We start from the raw sequence: 20,057 nt of genomic DNA on the forward strand, positions 1-20,057 counted from the left end.
TACTTGTAGTCCTCCACAATGTCCACACTGACCCCTGGATGGAAACCGGGGTCACTGGTGCCTTGGCCCTCCGTAGATCCACAATCAGCTCCTTTGACTTTGTCGCATTGAGCTGCAGATGGTTCTGCTCGCACCATGAAACAAAGTTACCCACCACAGCCCTGTACTCCGTCTCATCACCACCGCTGACACATCCCACCACAGCAGAGTCATCAGAAAACTTCTGAAGGTGGCAGGACTCTGTGTGGTAGCTGAAGTCTGTGGTGTAGATGGTGAAGAGGAAGGAGAGAGGACAGTCCCTGAGGGGCCCCAGTGTTGCTGACCACGCTGTCTGACACACAGTGCTGCAGCCGCACATGCTGTGGTCTGCCAGTCAGGTAGTCCACAATCCAGGACACAAGGGGGCATCCACCTGCATCGCTGCCAGCTTCTCTCCCAGCAGGGCAGGCCGGATGGTGTTAAAAGCACTGGAGAAGTCAAAAACATGATCCTCACCGTGCTTGCCGGCCTGTCCAGGTGGGTGTGGATGCGGTTAAGCAGGTAGATGATGGCGTCCTCAACTCCCAGTCGGGGCTGGTAGGCGAACTGAAGGGGATCCAGGAGGGGTCTGACCATGGGCCGCAGCTGTACCAGCACTAGTCTCTCCAGGGTCTTCATTATGTGGGAGGTCAGTGCCACCGGTCTGTAGTCCTTGGAGCCACTGGGACGTGGCGTCTTCGGCACAGGAACGAGGCAAGATGTCTTCCACAGAATGGGGACCCTTTGAAGACTCAGGCTCAGGTTAAAGACGTGTTGAAGGACTCCACAAAGCTGCATAACATGCAGTCAATTTACAGTTATTTCTTTGTGAGCTCTTTGTGACACCACAGAACATAAATATACACATAGGAAGCACTGAAGTGCTGCATGACCTGCTGTCAGTCACCAGTATTGGATTTTCCCAGGCGGGTCCTGATGATGCACTGACAATGCAGGATGACATCATCAAAACTGTCCAACTAATGAGTTAACCGTCAGTCTGTATAACCTCATGTTTAATTCTCTTGGTTCGTTTGTAAAAAGCCAGCGTGAACAGGAACCGGATCACAACTAAGATGCAACAGTTATAATTTTTTCCCTTGGACCAAATGAACCAAGGTATAGACTACAAGCAAACAAACAGATCAGCACTTCATGTGCTGCCTCACCCAGTCTGAGAGTTAAGAAGAGGAGCAGTCTGTCTGGATTGCTCTTCATCGAGAGATGTAAAGGAACCCACTGTAACCACTGACTCACATTTACTCTGACTGCAGCCACACACGTCATGCACACACATTAAGACACTGTCCACCCTTCATAATACTGTTAGCGTTTCCTCTTTTTTGCTTTCCAATTCAATTCAATTCAATTTTATTTATATAGCGCCAATTCACAACAGAAGTTATCTCATTGCACTTTTCCTATAGAGCAGGTCTAGACCGTACTCTTTATAATATTATCTACAGAGACAAATCCCACCATGAGCAAGCATTTGGCAACAGTGGCAAGGAAAAACTTTCTTTAAGAGGCAGAAACCTTGGACAGAACCAAGAGTCAATGGTGGGCGGCCATCCGCCACTGCCGTGTTAGGTTTTGAGAGAGAGAGAGCGAGATAGAGAGAGAGGTTTAGAGAGAGAGAGAGGTTTCCACCATGGTTTCTGTATGAGTGTGACTGTATGTGTGTGTAGTAGGTTCTCTGCAGTATCAGATCCAGGCGTGGGATGGACTGGAAGTGCCTGCTGAGAGGCACACAGCATCACACTACCTCTGTGGAGGAGAGAGAGGGAGAGAAAAAGGAGAGGATGAAGTTGGATTGAGGGATGGCAGAAGGAACGAGTAAACGGCCTATGAGGCCAGATGGATAGAGGGATGGAGGAGGACAAAGAGATGGAAAGTGATGAAGACAGTGGCAGACAACGGGATGGAGAATGAGAGGAAGCGACAGACAGAATGAAGAAACAGAGAGCCAGTCAGAACACAGGAAATGGGAAAAGAGAGGATAGTCGGGGCAGTCTTATATGATATCTACGGTGGCGTTCCAATAGCCACATTCCATTTTGGATCTGGTTCCAGGTCTACAAAATACCCAGAATCACAAAGCTCCAACATTTCTCACTTTTAGCCAGTGCTAATGGTTGCTTTTGCCAGTTAAAATGACTGCAACATTTTTTTATCATTTATTTAATTCATTAATTTAGTTCTCTGGTTAATGTGCTCTGTGCTAGCCAATGTCACACACTTCTGTACCACCACTGTGTGTGGTCTACAGCCATGCTAGCAGCTCTGTGAGGCGGTGCTTTGAGCTAAATACTAATGTCAGCATGCTAATATGCTCACAATTACAACACTAACATGCTAATGTTTAGCAGGTATAATATTTAACATTTTCACCATCTTAGCTTAGCCTGTTAGCATTTGTTAATTCAATTCAATTCAATTTTATTTATATAGCACCATTTCATAACAGAATTCTCATTGCACTTTTCCTACAGAACGATATAATGCAGATTTCAGACTCAGACAGACTACTGATAAGAATCAGAATCAGAATCAGAAATACTTTATTGATCCCCAAGGGGAAACTCTTTTGCTACATCAGCTCACTATCACGTCAGTGCACACAGGAATAGAAGTACTAAGCAAAAAAATATAATACACTATAATACAGGTCAGAAAATAAATTAAGTACCCATAAGCACTCAGATAATCAGGCCGTCACAAAGTCAGATAGTTGGGTAGCACCTCAGGGTGGTGGAGGTGATGGTGATAGTGGTTGTGGTCATGGTGGCGGGCTGGTGATCCATGGGCCATAAAGCAGTGCCAGCCTGGCATCACCATGGCGACAGAGGGACCGGAATAGGCACTGTCACTCTACTCCTGCCAGAGACAGGAGCATGTGGAGGAGGTGGCTGCTATGTGTCAACCATTTACATGCAGAGTCCATCAAAGAGTACGGTCTAGACCTGCTCTATAGGAAAAGTGCAATGAGATAACTTCTCTTATGAATTGGTGCTATATAAATAAAATTGAATTGAATTGAAATGATTAGGGAGGTGAGGTGCAAGGGTGTAAAAGGGTGCACAGATTAATAAAGAGAGGGAAGGAGGGAGTTTAGGGATCAGAGCAGATAGGATTGAACTGATAGAGGAAGAAAACACAGGAGGAGGCGTATAGTGGATAGAGGGAAAATTGAAGGAAGCAGAGAAGGATATAGAGGAGATAAGGAACGAAGGAGAGAAGAGAGGAGCAGGCAGTGCAGAGGGGGGGACACACGAAGCCTCTAGCTGGAGCCCCTCTGTGCTGCAAGAACACACCCCGAGGCTCACACACACACACACACACACACACACACAGGAGCATTCAGTCCAAGGCAAGTGAGAGCACACACGGGTGCACACACTCACAGACTGACAGCAGAGCACACAACACACATTCACACATTCAGACAGAGATATTCTTACACACACACACACACTCGTCACCTCATGTGCCCATTACACCAGCCAGGGCCAGCCGGTGCATCTGAATAAAATCATCTCTTCCTAAATATCCCTTCCTCCCTCTGTCTGTCTGTCTCTTCCTACATCTCTCCTTTGTCTCTTGCCCTCCATGGGTTCTGTCACTTTTTCCTTCCCTCTCTTCTTCTTTCCCTTCTTCTTTACAATCTCCATCTTCCTTGGTCCACCTCAGGCAGATCTCTGCAGTGGCCTGAGCAATAAACTCAGGGGACCCTGCTATCACAGCAAACCAATTATCCAGCACTGGGGGCACACACAAACACACTCAAACATTGCCCTTCGGAATCTGTAACTATAATACACACACAAACACACAAAGCTGATCATGGATCACCACCTAACCAATTACACACACCCTCATACACACATACATGCACTTGTTCGCATACACGTTGGTAGGACAATAGAAAGCAAAGCTCAATAAAGAAGCAAATAAATTATAAATTTCAATGATTCTAAGATGCACAGATGAAGTTGAAAAGAGAACAGTAGGAGAGCAACGTCACAATACCATCATTTTAACTTTGGCACCAAGTCATGGCCAGATTAACTTGCTATGGGGCCTAGGGCAAAAATGGGCTGCTGAGCCCATATCAACCCCATTCCTCCCCCTCACTCTGTAGTGTGTACAGTTTCTCTATGGTGGAATACTACCTAGCATCAGATTTGCCATGTGGTTATTTTACTAAACACAAATTAATTTAGAAATATGCTAAATCTGAACACATAATTAAAATAATGAAGGCCTTAAAACTAGATTTTGACAGACTGAAACCCTGTGCCACTGTCAAACTGTTTGCTTAACCCTCTCAAAATATATGGACACAAGTGGTATGGATGAATAAGATGATTACCTTTTATGTCTGATGCTGGTTCAGCAAGCCAATAACGGATTATTATGTGAAGGTAGTTATGCACACTGTTAATATTTGGCATCTAGACTCTGACCTCATCACTCCCCAGAAGGAAGCACCAAGCTCAGTACAGCAGGGAGTGGTAATAATTTTCCTACCTATTATGAAATGCAATATGAACACCTCCATGATCAAAGGGGTGCATTGAATTTATTTTTTACTGAGAAGAGTATGCCATTTATATGTAGCGGTGGACTCAAGTTGACTGCCTGAAATAGCTCACAGGCTTTGTTTAATTTTTTCATAATAAATGCATTGTCTGAATCAGGATACTCCATTGTCTTATTTCCCAGGGTCGAATGCATCTGTCTGTATGTCATTTCTGGTGTGTGCTATATGGGCATCAAATGATGCAGTGCTACAAGACACAATCGGTATGTGTTGACTTTTAGAGGGGTTATTTTTCAGGAGTTGGTTGGGGTCACCTGTGGTAAATGTTCTCGGCACACACAAAGGAACAAAAACCTAAAAGCAAAATCACTTGTATCTAAACAGCAGCAAGCAAGCACTCAAGAAATTTGTATTCACCAACAATGCTTAACCTGCTACCAAATAGTTTGATTGACCATTCCTCCCATACAGGACACGATCAGAAAGAAATTTAGCCCTGAGATACTTCTGTAATAATGTTCTTGAAACTTTTCAAAAAAATGCTGCACTTGGGGCCACCCAACCTTGAAGAATAAGGCCAAAATATTGTGTAAAATTGATCGTAAGAATGTGTTAATTTTACAGAAGTTGGTGACAATAAATGCAACATGAAAGTCCCTTGTCCCTTGTTACTCACCAGGGGGAGCCATAGATCCTGAAGCCCCGCACTGTGACCTCAGAGTCCTGCAGGTAGATGCAGTTGGTGAGCAGCGACTGGACATTCTCATAATTCTCTGGCTTCAGCTTGGAGGCAGAGGGGAAGTAGTAGAAGTCCTGCTTGATCAGGTCAGCCATAAACTCCTGGTCAAAGGTCAACTCATGGTTTCCGGCGATTACTATCTTGATGTCATAGGGCAGGGTACCTGGCAGGGGAAGAGAGGGGGAAGGGGCAGGGGGGAAAGTGGGGAGGGAGGGAAGAAAAGAATGAGAGAAACAGGTAAGGAGAAGGCAGGAAAATTAAACAAAAGGGAAGATGGGAGTGATTGGGGAGTGACAGGCAGAAATGTAGAGAGGAGGCAAAATTTTATGAAGAATGTCAGACGAAGAGTAACAAAGCAAGAAAATGGAGTGGTACAAAGATAAATTATGTGAGGGAAGATAGAGGGGGATAGAGATGGTATAGAAGAAAGACAAGAGGGGAGGAAGAGGAGATGTGAAAATGAGGAGAAAGGAGGTAGAAGTAGTAACGGCAAGAGAGAAGGGATGTAAAATGAAGGACAGGTAGAGGAGGAAATACAAAATGGAAGGAGACATCAGATAGGGAAGATGAAGAGACACAAGATGTAGGGTAGGGGGTGAGAGAAAGGAAATGATGGAAAGAGGGGTGTCAGACAGAGTGGGGAGGGAAAATTGAGGATGACATGAAACCCATCCCAGATGGCTTGGCATTCACATGCGACAAGGCTTTCTCATTGTTTTCCCCTCCATTTCTAGCAAATCTGTACATCTGTCTTAGCTACCCTCCATCAGTCAAGGTCTCAACCCAGTGCACTGCTGTCTTCTGTTTATGGAAGCATAGCTGAACACATCCATCAGGGAATCTTTATCTGGAGAAATGATGAGGAGGAAAGCTGAAAGAGTGATCATTGTGAAGTTTACGACGCAGAATATTTAAACATTTACCAACTATGGCAACTGCTGCTGCATCTTTCCCCTCTTTCTCTCTCATCATCCTCTTCTACTCAAACACCCACTCCTTCACATCAGCCCCTATTTTCTCCTCCATCTCATTGACTTTAATTGGCTATTCAGAGCCTGGCAGAGCAGGGCCCGTGATCGATCTGCGCTCATCAAACCCAGCAGCGGCCGGCCCTTTGCAAATCTACATGATGTTTTCAAAGCTCTGCTGATGAAACAGAGAGCCAACACTGACAAACATCTGGGGGTCTGCTTTATCAGGTAGAGCGGATGACAAAGAGTTCAACACGGCCATCACCATGGCTTTTTTTAAATTACTGCTAGGGTGGTGCAGCATGCAGCTGAGCACACTGGTTTGTGTGTCAGCATGTGTGTTTGTGAGTCACTTTCCCTCGTGTGTGCGACTTTGCATGCATCTGTGCATGAACGTGTCATGTTAGTGAAAAGGAATAATTAAACTGAGCTTTAGAAGAGCCTGACAGCCCGGCGATGGCTCTGTCATAACAGCCAATCACATCCCGATGACAGAAAGAGAGAAAGAGTGCGGGGATAGAAGGAGGGAGAGGAAGGAGGCACGACAGAAATACTTTAGGAAGCCCAAAAATCCTTGAGTGTGAAGGAGGAATAATAACAAGATGAAAGCAGCTGTCAAAGAGTGCCCATCTCTGCAGTTTGGGCCTGGGCCACCCCCTCTCCCTAACAAAGCTCCCATTTGTTTGGCAGAAGGGCTTGTGTTTAGTTGTCAAGCAGACACCAAAAAAGCCCCGTAAATGAGGGACTGCACCTCCACAAAGGCACAAGTACACACATACCACAATCAAAAGGTTCGAAGGAGCGTTCGCACAATCGTCCCTGGACAAGCCACTGTTGAAGGAATACTTCCAAATAAAAATTATTACTTCTATCTCATGCAAAGTTTTGAAGGTAATGGGACTGTCTTCTTACAGCATCATAAATGTATTTCACATCCCAAAGACTACAGTCGGTCCTGAAGTCCAATATTTGCTACTCTCTCACAAGTACTGAGAAATGTAATAGATGAGGAAATACAGAAATATTCAAGTAAACATTACACTTTTGGACAATTGTATTGCCCTAAAAAACTTTAAAAATTTAAAAATTCTACAAAAGTTCAGCGTTTGTGGAGCTCCTAACGCAATGCACTGGTAATTTCAGTAAGTCAAGAGTCCTATCCCATGTGGTATTTGGTGTATATATACATATTGTACATATTCTTTATGATTTTCTTAGAATATTTTTTAATATTCTTTAATATCTTATGGTACATTTATATTTTATATTTATGATTCTTGACCTGCAGTACTTGCTGTATCTTTCTTTATATTTCTACTATATTTATTGTTTTGCACCAAAATACCAAAGCAAATTCCTTGTATGTGTAAACCTACTTGGCAATCAAGCTGAGTCTGATTTATCCATGCAACATTTGGTTGGTTTTGAGATAACCACTGAGACACTCAGATGCTGCCACTGCAACAGCAAAATGACATTTGAAAAACTCAGCAAGTTTCCAACGGAATAAAACATACACAAATATTAATTTAGATTAACTTTTATTTATTGGCAAACTAGCATTCCAGGCTAACACAAACATTTCTTTGTGCTTTGTATGTCAGATGCCTGAAGCTGCTCCACATTAAAAGCCTTCCAGCTGTCGGAAATCTGACAAAATCAAGCAGGAAGCAAAGAGGCTACTGGAAAGCTTTTGCTGTGAAGGAGCTGCAGGGACGAGACTTAGACAAAATATTTGAGTTAGCCCAGACTTTTAGCTGTGGTTTGGTCTCCACCAACTCGGCGTGGTGGCTGTGGCTCAGCAGGTTGAACGGGTCTTCCACTGATCACAGGATTGGCTGTTTGATCCCCACCCTCTCCTGTCCACATGTCAAAGTGTCCTTGGGCAAGATACTGAACCCCAAAATGCTCCCGATGGTTGGCCAGTGTATGTGGGAGTGTATGTGGGACTGGATGAATGAGCAGCAAAAACCTTGTAAAGCACTTTGGATAAAAGAACTATATAAATGCAGCCATTTAACTCCTGAGAAAAATATCTGGCTTTTAAGCTGCTAAATGCTAAACTTGTGAAAAGACAACAATGAGCTGAAAGATGCTAAAAAGCCCTGTAAAACTGCAGAGTCAGGTGATAATTCTCTGGGATTTTGTCACAATGAGCGACCATTTTCACATTAAACTTTGTCCTTTGATCATTTGATGTTAATATGAAAATATTAATTGTGCAGCTTTAAGAATAAGTTGGAATTAATTTGCATTTATCACACAGCAAACTATGTTCATGTCTAAGGTCTTTGCTTTCAGCATGTACAAATCTTGTTTTTTTGCATCGCATACTGCCTCACAAAATGCTACAAATTGCGACAACACATATTTTCTCTGCAGCCTTTATGACGACTAGAAAAAAAGCTCACCAGGAAAGGAGCCAAGTAGCCGCATGGGAGGTCAACATTTACCTGGAGACTTGAGACTCTCATTATTAGATTCACTTGGCTTTTGTCAGAGTGTACATGAAACCACTCACTGTTTTAACCACACCCTTGACCTTGTTCTGGTATTGGCATTGAAAAATAAACATTTAATAGTCTTTCCACAGAATCCTTCATTATTGGACCATTATTTCATAACTTTTGAACTCCTATTACTGGACTACACGCCAGCAGGCAAAAACTCCTACTCTAGATATCTTTCTGGTCCTGTGGCTAAATTCAAGGAAGTGATTCCATCTGCATTTAATTCATTGTTATGTCTCAATATAACAGAGGACTCCTATGCTAATCGCAGCCCCTCCCAAATTGACCGTCTTGTTGATAGTGCTGCAGGCTCACTGTGAACAACACTCAATTCTATCACCCCTTTAAAAAAGAAGATAATAAAACAAAGAAGGTTAGCTCCATGGTATGACCCCCAAACCCGCAAATTAAAGCAAACATCGCAAAAACTTTTCAACAACCTGGAAGAATCTTGAATAGTCTGGCAAGATAATCTTAAAACATATAAGAAGGCCCTCCATAATGCCTGAGCAGCTTACTACTCATCATTAATAGAGGAAAATAAAAACAACCCCAGGTTTCTTTTCAGCACTGTAGCCAGGCTGACAGAGTCATAGCTCTATTGAACCATGTATTCCTATAGCCCTCAGTAGTAACGACTTCATGAGTTTCTTTAATAATAAAATTTGAACTATTAGAGAAAAAATTCATCATGTCCTGCCATCAACTGGTACCGATGTATCTTCAAACACAGGAACCTTAGAAACATGATGACATGATGAAACAAAATGAATTTAATTAAATTTAGCTTGTTGTTTGAGTGTGAAGTGATAGATGAAAACTGGACTGACCTGAGACTGCATGCATAGCAAAAATGCTAAGTATATATGAAAAATTAATGAAGTAAGGTCAAGCAGAAGCTACCATTATAGTTTAATCTTTGAGCTCTGAATTTGTAATATTTCCTTTCTACTCCATTTTCCCTGAGGTGGCACGCTTTACATCCAACAGTACAACCTTGTCTACTCATCTACAAATATACATAAAGAAATGTAATGATTCAAAGGGAATCATCCACATCTACTAAAGTGATGTTCAAAGACAGACAAGTTGAGGAAGAATGAAAACTGCTTTGGATGAGCTCATCAGCTAAATGCCTAAAATGCAAACATCAAAAATAAGGGAAATAGATGTACTGTATGTGTCTATGCATGTGTGTGCATGTGAGCCTGACAGAAGCGAGGTAACAAGGCTCTCATAAATTTTCAATAAATAAACACTATCTATGTCCCCAGAAATTCTGCAACGTGAGCAGTTTTTCACCCATGAAGTTTGATGGCCAACTGTAAACCGAGAGAAATAAATCACATGGAGAAATATAAAACTCCACCAGCTGGACACAAATACTGCACTATCTTCCTACACACACACATACACAACACACTCTTACTTATCAGAATTAAATTTCAATTTCATGGATGATTTTTTTTCAAGTTTCCCCAGAAAAAAAGCTGCAAGTGACAATATGAGAATACCAAATAGCTTTAGAACTTTACATAGTTGAATCTGACTAAAAGCAGCCAGTTTGTGCATCTGTTTATTGCAGCCAACTACTGTCAATAAAAAATAATAATACAAAAAAAGAAAGAAATTCAACAATACAGTCTCTGACTGTGCATGTCCACAAAGAACAAAGTAATTACAAAAAGACTATTTCTGCATCAAATGAGAATGAATGTGTTGCTTCTGTCTACAAAAGACAGAAAAGAAAAGGGGAGAGATGTGGGTGGAAGTGTGTGATTGTGCGGGGGGGGGGGGGGCATCTAAACATTTCGGGCATCATTCCCCCACAATACGCAGGCCGCTCTTTGTCGCTCCGCCATCTTTTGTCTTTGAATTCAAAAGGCTGCTTTTAAGCGACAAATAGTTTTAATTTGTCGGTGAGAGAATCAGCAGCGGCGCAGGGCGGATGGCCACCTTGTGTTCTGCCGCATCAAAAAAATAACAAAAGAAGAAGAAAAAAAAACAAAGTGAGCAAGGGGGCGTGCAAAGATTCGAGGAAAACATAGGACAGCACAGGCTGAAAACAAGGCTGCGTTCAGGAGTGGAAACAGCTGGACCAATCTTTCCTTCTGTCCCTTCATCCATTTATTCTTCTCTGGTTCTTTTTCAATCCCTTCTCGCTCAGTGTCTTTGCTCTTTTGTCAAGCGCCTGCCCCCCTCCAGTCGTACACATTCCAGATCTGCTGTCTGTCTGTCTGTCACAAAAGCCTCCGTCCTCCCATGAGCTCCACAAGGCAGCCTGTGTGTGTGTGTGTGTAAATGTGTGTAAAAGTGCCACATGCAGCCTGTAGGTATGTACATGGTCCTGGAGGTCTGTGCATAAGCATGGATATGATTGTGTGTCTATACATAACACTGGCTACAGTATCTGTATGTGTGTTTGTGTGTGGACTCCCACCCCTGCCACAGGAAATCTTCCAGAGTTCAGCCACCATTGTTCCAAAGCTGCGATGGGTGGTCTGCTCTTTGAAGAGGAAAATCCCTGCTCTGCCCAAAGCTCTGGCATGTACAGGGGGATTACTGCCCATTGTGTATGCATGTGTGTGTGCGAACTCTTATATGTGTGTTTGTGTGCATGCACAAACAAAAAAGCCAGAAATTTCCTGCCTGCCAAGACAAACTTAATTTCTAAGTGTGTGTATGTGCGTAGATACCAAAGACTAGTAGCCAAAACATCCTGCCAAATAACTTAATACCAAAGTGTGTGTGTGTTTTGTGTGTGTGTGTGTGTGTGTGTGTGTGTGTGTGTGTGTGTGTGTGTGTGTGTCTAGAATGTCTATGAGTGTGTGTGCAGTTGCAGAAAATTGGGGCCAAATATTTCCTGCCAACCCAAAATGCTTAAATTAATACCAGTGTGTGTCAGTATGAGTGAATGCATGTGTACAAGAAGCAGCTGCCAAAACTTTCTGCTAAAATTAAATTAAAGGAAAAGTTCAGTTCATTACAACTTAACTCTTATTTTTCGTAGCATAGGAGCCTTTTTTGTGTGTGTAGTTAAAAGACAAAGTTTTGCATTATTGTTTTTCAACTGCTTTTAAAATGTAAAATTTTTGTTACGTAGGCCAATTTTTCTGTTTTTTTTATTGCATCACTCGAGACCTATTACCTTTTCATTAGTATTTTGTAAGCTTTAGAGCAGGTGTTCTAAAGACGTAGTTTTACATTTTGGGGAATTTGCTTTCTTGATGAGAGTTGAAGATCAATACCACTCTCATGGTATTGAGGCTATTAGCTTAGCATAAACAATGGAAGCAGGAGGAAACAGCTAGCCTGGCTGTGTCCAAAATTCAAAAATACACCTGCTAACACCTCTAAAGCTATTTAATTAGCACATCATGTCACGTAACACATAAATCCCCATAAAATCACAACTTGTCATTTTAACATTCCTGTTTGTATACGAATTTAAAAAATGAGATACAACAGGCTAGCTGTTTCCTCCTGCTTCCATAGTGGCATCAATCTTCTCGTCTTGCTCTCAGCAACAAAGCATATTTCCCAAAATGTCAAACTACTCCATTAATTTTTCCTTTTTGCCACACACACACACAGTCACTTACATTAGCTCAGTGCTCTTAGTAATTCCTGCATCCTGTGATATCAAGCAACTTATACTTTCTGAGTCTGCGTAGCTGTTGAGTCATTAAATTCAACACCTGTTCATGTACATGACGGTCCACACTGACCTGTGTGTCAACATCCACTTAGACTCCAAACGTATTGTAAAGTACAAGCACCTTAAAATTGTACTTAAGTACAGTACTTGAGGATATGTATTTAGTTACTTTCCACCGCTGCAACACTGCAAAAACTAAAATGATTACCCAAACTGCCATTGTAAACATCCATCACAGTTTACAGACCAACTTGTTGACCTACCATACCTTCCATACCTGTACACATTTGTTTCCTGTGCAATTTTTAAGGGCATTTCAGATGCGCTTGTGGTTCAGATGATCTGCATAAACTGTTGGCTTGTTTACAACCTTTCTGATCATCTGACTGCTCCTGTTTCTTGCCATGTCGGACTTTGTTGTGGCAATGGAAGGATGTGAACTAAGAAAATAAGATGTAAATAAGTTGTAATAAACCAGAATTATTCTTTAATGTCAATGTTAATGTTTAATGCACATATGCCTGTGTGTGTTTTTGAAATGCAATAATTCAAAGAGAAGCTTCAGAAGCAATGGCACTGATGTTCAAAGACAGACAAGTTAAAGACTCAGCTCGGATCAGTCGTAATTCCTTTACAGCATGTGTGTGCGGTGTGTGTGTGTACAAGTCAGAGACAGAGAGGGGAGACTGGATGTGAGAGAGGAAAGTAATATGTCACATGAAAGAGAGAAAAAGAGAGAGGTGAGTAAGGAATAGACATGCAACAAGATGGATGATGAAGGAAGAAAAGCAGCGACGCCTCTGCCTTCTCACCTCAGCTTAAACTTAATACTCACTTGTTTCATTTAACTTACCACCCATACACTGCTGTGTCTCAACACACACACACACACACACACACACACACAAACATGTACACACAGTCATGCAAGCAGATGCAAAACAAAAACAGCCAGCAATTATGAGATGGTGTACACAAACACCGCCTACTGAGCAACGCATCCAAAACACACATTTTATCTGAGTACAGCAGCACCTCCTAACACTTCACAATGTCCTAACTGAACATAATGCATTACGCACACACATTCATAAAGACACACAAACACACACAGAAGCAGTGACAAAGACAGATACAGCGCATCATCAAGCAGCCTCGTAGGTGGTCTCTCTCTTTTCTTTCTCCCTCCTACACTCTATCTCTGTCTTTTTCATCCTGTCTGCTCCACTTCCATGTTCAGTGTGTCGACGTTGCCTCCAGGATAAAGTGGTTAAAGATTAAGCTGCAACTTTCAGAACCAGCGACGTGGGCTTCTGATGAATGCTGATGAATTAAATGACTGGCCACTCGCCATCTGTCCTATGTCTGTTTTTATACTGGGTTGCTACTGATGCCACATTTAGCCGATGTTAAACTACAACCTGCAGTCTCAGGCTACACTGCGGTCTTCTGCAGAATGTACCTTTATATTTGTGTCAAACCTAGTTCATCACACAGAAATGCTGAAAGCAGTTCTAAGTTGATGTAATCAAAGGTTCTCCAACATCCAAGATTTAAGTGTTTTAATATTTTCTTTTTCTTTTCTCTGTTTTGGTGGTGACCCTCCCATGGAGGGTGCAGACACGGGCGCAGACACTCATATGTCTCTTCTGATATACATGAAGTCACAAGTGTCAGAGTGTCCTTGAACACATTAACAAAGGAAGAATTTTCATGATGGTACATGATGACAATGTAACTTTGACAAAATGTGGCAGGCGATCAAGTGTTCACTGTGATGGATTACCAATCTCAATCAAATCCAAGTCTCCGCTAGTGTTGTGAAATTAACTGAAACTGGAACTTGCTGCCAGGAAAGAATTACTGTAATCTCAAAACAAAATGATCAGCAGGGGATTGTAATTTATGGGCTACAACATGCAAACCAGACTTTCTGTAACCTACATTTGACAGGGCTCGCTTATAGTGATGAACACACAGTGAATAACCAATTCTCCTCTTGTATTGGTTTTCTGATCCACAACCTTTTCTTGTTCTGATCTGATGATTTAGTCTCATGACTCTCATCAACCTGGTTTCCAGCAGCAGCAGGCAGCTGTTTTCAACAAAAAGCTCTAATAAACCCACTGTACACTACCTCAGATCGATCTCAGTTTGTACATGTTAACGGTGACTCCTCTGTGCACGCCAAAGTTAGTCATGGAGTTCCACAAGGTTCTGTGCTTGGACCAATTCTGTTCACCTTATCCTCTAGGCAATATTATTAGAAAACACTCCGTAAACATTCATTGTTTTGTGGATGATACCCAATTATATCTATTGATCAAGCCAGATGAAACTAACCAGTTAGCTCAACTTCAAGCATGCCTTAAGGACATAAAGACCTGGATGACCTGCAATTTTCTGATGTTAAACTCTGACAAAATTGAAGTTATTGTACTTGGCCCCAAACAGAATGGGAGCCATAGCCTTCAGTTATCAAGCCCCTCTCCTGTGGAATCACATCCCAGTTTGGATTCAGGAGGCAGACACCATCTCCACATTTAAGAGTAGGCTTAAGACTTTCCTCTTTTAGGGCTGGCTTGGGTGAGCAATGAACCATCCCTTAGTAATGCTGCTATAGGCCTAGACTGCCAGAAGACTTCCCAAGATGCACCTCTTTCCTCTCTCCTTCTCTCCCTCTCCATCTGTATGCATTTTTATCCTATTACTGCATGTTACTAACTCTACATCTTCCCTCTCCCGTAGTTCTGTGCTTTCTCATTTCTCTCCTCTCTCCTTCTGTCGCTTACAGCAGGTATTTCTGCCTCCGGAGCTGCAGAGACTGGATCTGTGGTTCTGGGCCACTTGCTGCCCCTGTGTTCCTGCTCGACAACTGCTACTACAATTGTTATTATTGGCTCTGTTACTAATACTGTCATTATTATTCCTATAGCTGTCATTCCTATTATTATTAATTTATTAATATTAATGTTACCACTACCATTACATTTTTACTATTTATAAAATTCTAGGTGGTATTTGCATTGTGCTTCCCTTTTCCCCACATTATATGTATAAATCTAACAGTGTGGAACCCATTGGGATCATTTGTATCAGACAGAACCCATGACAATGGCTACATTTAATTTCTTTGACTGTAGTTTGTAACTAGGTTTGAACAAGGTACTATTAATTCAGTAGTATGTAGACTATACTCTTGGTGATTGAAACTTTGATGAGATTTAAAACACAACCCCAGCAAATATTTGGCTGCACCACTGTTGCTCTGCTCACCTTTGGATGTTTGTGTTTTATTATGAACAGCAGATTAAAGTTTTCTCTGATTTTAACCCTGAGTCAGTGAGGTTGCAGTGCTGGTGGCTAAACATCACAATGGCAAAGTGCTTGATCTGTACACAGACTAATTGATTCACATCTGACTCCTCTCTTCTCTTTGTTTTGCTCTGTAACTGTGTGGCCTCTGTTTGTTTGCTGTCTATTTCTGCTTGAAAGAGAGGACTACTGCTTAATTCAGTAACAGTTTGTGTACAGCAAATTACATGCACTGACACTGACCCAGAAAACAAATCTGAGACAGAGAAAGGCGGGGGGGTGGCAATTATGAGAAATACTTCCATCATTTCCTAAGCAATATCCGCAGAGGCTTTACTCTCTTCCAAATGCTTTCTGAACTTGGAGGGGGGAAAAAAGAACTTGTTTAAAACAAAAACTGGTGATGTTTCCTAAGACCATTTTCACATCCCATTGCATCTTTTTCTCTCCCTCATCCTCACACACACAGACATACGCAAAAAATGCAGTCTTTCAAGTGTGCAAATAGAAGATACAAAAGCAGTGAGGGACAGATGGGAAACAGTTAAATTTACAGTCACTTGAAATTCTGTCAAGTTTCCCAATGTTACAAACCATAAAGGAGTGTCAAACTTCCTCGTTATGCTCTCCTCCAGCAGCACTCACTGCTGGGTAAACATAAGAAAGGGGTGGAGAAAAAAAGATAGGAAGGAAGGAAAGTGGAGAAAGGGAGAGAATGAGAATGACAGAAAATTAGGCTTAGGGGAGGAAGGAGAAAAGAGAGAAGAAGAGAGAGGGAAATAAGAGGAAAGTGGTAAGACAAGGAATGAGGGAATGGGGAGGAGGAAGGAAGGACAGAAGAAAGGGAGCAAAGGAGGAAAGAAGAACAGCATGCCAGAAAAAGTCAGCAATCATGAAAGTTTAATGCCCTAGCTGTTACCAAGCTAAAGGAAGCAAGCTGGAAGGAGAATGAGGGAAGCTGAGGGGGTGAAGAGGAGGTCCAAAGGGGAGTTTGGGGGGGTTGCAACACCTGACAGAGGATGTGAAGAGGATGGAGATGGAAGGGCAGAAATCACACACACACACACACACACAGATACAGAGGCAGATGCAGAGTAGGAGACACACTCTCCCTCTCCCGGGCAAAGAAAAAACACACACTCGCATTTAAAGTGCCTACACGGCAATCGCATCATGGTCGTCACTTATCTATTATTCAGCAGTAAAGGGGAACGGAGTAGAACAGGCGCTAAATAAAGAGTTGTAGCAGAGATGCTAAAGGCTGTAGACCTTGCAACACAGAGTCAGAGAGAGAGGCCTGTGGTTGATTTTTTATTAGGGGTCAGTACCAAGATGAAAGTTGGGGTTACTTTGGTTTCAAACCACTCTCCTGTCATCAGGAAGAGTTATTATGCATTTCTACCTTCAAAATGCACTTAAAGCTGCACCAATTAAGGTTTTATTTTAACAATGGATTAAATGAGAAGGTGTCTCATGCAGTGACAAACCCATAAGAGAATTATCACCCATTTCTGCACTTCCCCTCAGTTTTACAAAGCTTTTCTGCCTTTTTTATCTCATTGTTTTGTTTTTGTGTCCCGAAATTCCGCTCTCATAAAACCCACAGGCAGCTGTTTTCAGCAAGAATGCTCTGACAAAGCCACTGTACACTACCTGCCCAGAACCAAACAGTAGACAAAATTAGCAGCTAGCTGGTGAACATAGTGGAACGTTTAGCAGCTAAAAAGCCAGGTATTTTTTCTCAAGAGTTGGCTGACATCAAAACAGAGCTAAAAGAAGAGTGAATATTGGACTTTCATTCATCAGGTGGCCAGGAACACAACTCAAAGTGAATGCTAATGTTACTCTGTGTCTGAATAAATTGTGCAGTTGTTTGCTAACATGTTCAGCTTAGCAGATTTATAAGGTTAGCTTGTTGAATACTAATGCTTCTCCATATCTGTTGAATGTGTAAACAGGCAATTGTTTTTTCTTGAAACGTAAAAAAGGTATACTCTGCTACTGCGCTTTAGAGCATCAAATAAAGGCCAACCAATACTAGATTTTTGAGGCCAGTACTGATATTTAAAATAAATACATACTCTCTCTATATATATATACAGTTGAGGCCATATATTTAAATACACCTAGGCTAAAGACACTCAAACATTTTCACAACTCCACATATTTCATGTTACCATACATTTCTTGTGTTAAGTTAATAAAGTATTATAGGGGGTATTAGGGTATTATTATATTTCCATAACAGATCATTTAAAAAATAATAGCCAAGAAAGACATTTATTTCAGCTTTTATTTACTAAAACTTTTCATTTTCAGTGGGTCAGTGAACCAAGTTGACTGTCTCTTTAATCTGTATGGAAGATTCCAGAAATTGATGGAATTACTTTTGGAGGCCAGTTGTCATAATTAAAAGCAAATTGGTAATGCACCTGTGTTTTAATGGGGAGTGCACCTGTATTTAAAATGATCTCTCATGGAAATAAAGTAGATACGCTATTGACTTAACACAAGAAATGTATGGTAACATTTCACAACTCCACAAACATGGGGAGTTCTGAAAACAGATAGCTTCACTTGCTTCTAACTGTAACGTCAGCTAATGAGACAGCTAGCTGCACAGCTAAATAAGCTGACCGCTAACAACAATTAGTTAAAGCCATCTGTCCATCAGCAAACTCTGTAAATCACCGAAAGTTGAAGCAGAGCAGCCGGAGGACATCAAAGGGAAAACCAGAAAATATGATCCAGATCAGAGTCCTGGTTGGAGCCAACTGTAAATCTCCTCGGTATGATAGTTGTGAGCCAACTGTTCCTCATTTATTTTTGATTTTGGCAGTTCCGGTCCTCCACAATGTATGAGTATGTTCTAACACTCGGTGATGAACCATTACTCCCTCATACATTCGGCCAGAAGTAGCATATTTAGTGATTTACTGGTGAAGTAACGACTGTTTTGAACATACAGAGAACAGCAGAGAGGTGGATTGCACTGCAGGAGTGCTCTGAAAAGTTTCTATGCACATTCACTTATTTTGCTGCAACTTTGGTCACCATTGGAAACCATTGTAACTGCTATGAATCCAAGCTGACTACAGCTACAGCTCTGCAGAGGAGCAAGCTAAACATTGGAGGAACATGGAAGATTGGAGGATTCCTTTAAAAACCCCTCTGCTACAACAAACAAGTGATGATTTCTTTTAACTGGATTCACCTTATGAGTGGAGCTCATAAAAGAGATCAAATGCCCGGAATGTCCTGTTAATATTTTATACATTCTGTGGATGGAAATTGTTCTCACACATTAAGGGGAAAAGACAGAAAAACACTGCAAATAGCCAGTTGGTTGTTAATTGATCTGTACTTTCTTACAGTGAATCTTCAGTATTTTTGTCAGTAGTCATTGTGTGTGTGTGTGTGATACCAGTAAAGCAGCCATTAAACTGAAGTCAGACAGAGGGGGAGACAGACAGAAGGAGAGAGCGAGAGAACAAAGCCTTTAAGAATTAAAGCTGTTCCTCTCTTGACCCCGAGTCAACTCCGAAGCACAATGAGATCCATATTTAAACACAACATTCACTGCAGTATATTCCCGCTCCGCTCCGCCAGCTCACGCTATCACACGGCATGAATAAAGACGCCACTCAAGTCTACAGCCAGGGCAGCGCACAAACAAACACGCACACACAGAGTGTTGGCTCTGCTTACGAAATCCACGTGGATCCTTGTTGGTGTGTGTGTGTGTGCTCACATCCACGAGTGTGTGCTGAAAGCCTGATCAAAGAGGCCATTATTGGAGAGAATTGGACTGAAGTGCTGCTGCTCACAAGCTCGAAGTCTGACCCTCGCCCTCGCTAACCCTTTTTTTCTCCTCCCTTCCCCTTTCTGTCTTCTGTGTCTCTCCTTACACCTGTCCCGCGTAATCAGCCTCCAACCACTGACAACCCAGCACTCGCTTCTGCGCAAACAGGGGATTTTCAACAACGCATAGAGTAGTCCTTTTTTAGCTATCACAGCTCTTCAGGCTGCACAATGTGCGAGTCAGAAAATTTGTGTTTCACCTTAAACACACACACTGTTGGGATTTACAATGGTTAAAGGGGGCACCCACTTGTGTAGGTGCAATCAATTTAATAATAAATTAAATAATAATTGATTGAGTCTCATAAAATAGACTATAATATCAAATTAGAACTCAGATTAATAATTCAGTTAATCTGTGTGTGTGTGTGTGTGTGTGTGTGTGTGTGTGTGTGTGTGTGTGCGTGCAGGACTGGGTGCGCGCCAAAAGGAATGTGTGTAT

At 41.9% G+C, this 20,057-nt stretch overlaps 1 protein-coding gene across 3 annotated transcripts in view; it reads right to left on the reverse strand.

Moving 5' to 3' along the window:
- mpped1 (metallophosphoesterase domain containing 1) overlaps window positions 1–20,057 on the reverse strand; it is a 101,572-nt gene that overhangs the window by 54,730 nt on the left and 26,785 nt on the right. For all 3 annotated transcript variants that reach the window (XM_044185253.1, XM_044185252.1, XM_044185251.1), the window contains one exon: window positions 5,238–5,463. In XM_044185253.1, coding sequence (XP_044041188.1) covers window positions 5,238–5,463 — 226 coding nt within the window. The remainder of the gene's footprint in view (window positions 1–5,237; window positions 5,464–20,057) is intronic.

Source organism: Siniperca chuatsi, linkage group LG23 (assembly GCF_020085105.1).
Source record: "Siniperca chuatsi isolate FFG_IHB_CAS linkage group LG23, ASM2008510v1, whole genome shotgun sequence".
NCBI classification, from domain to species: Eukaryota; Metazoa; Chordata; class Actinopteri; order Centrarchiformes; family Sinipercidae; genus Siniperca; species Siniperca chuatsi.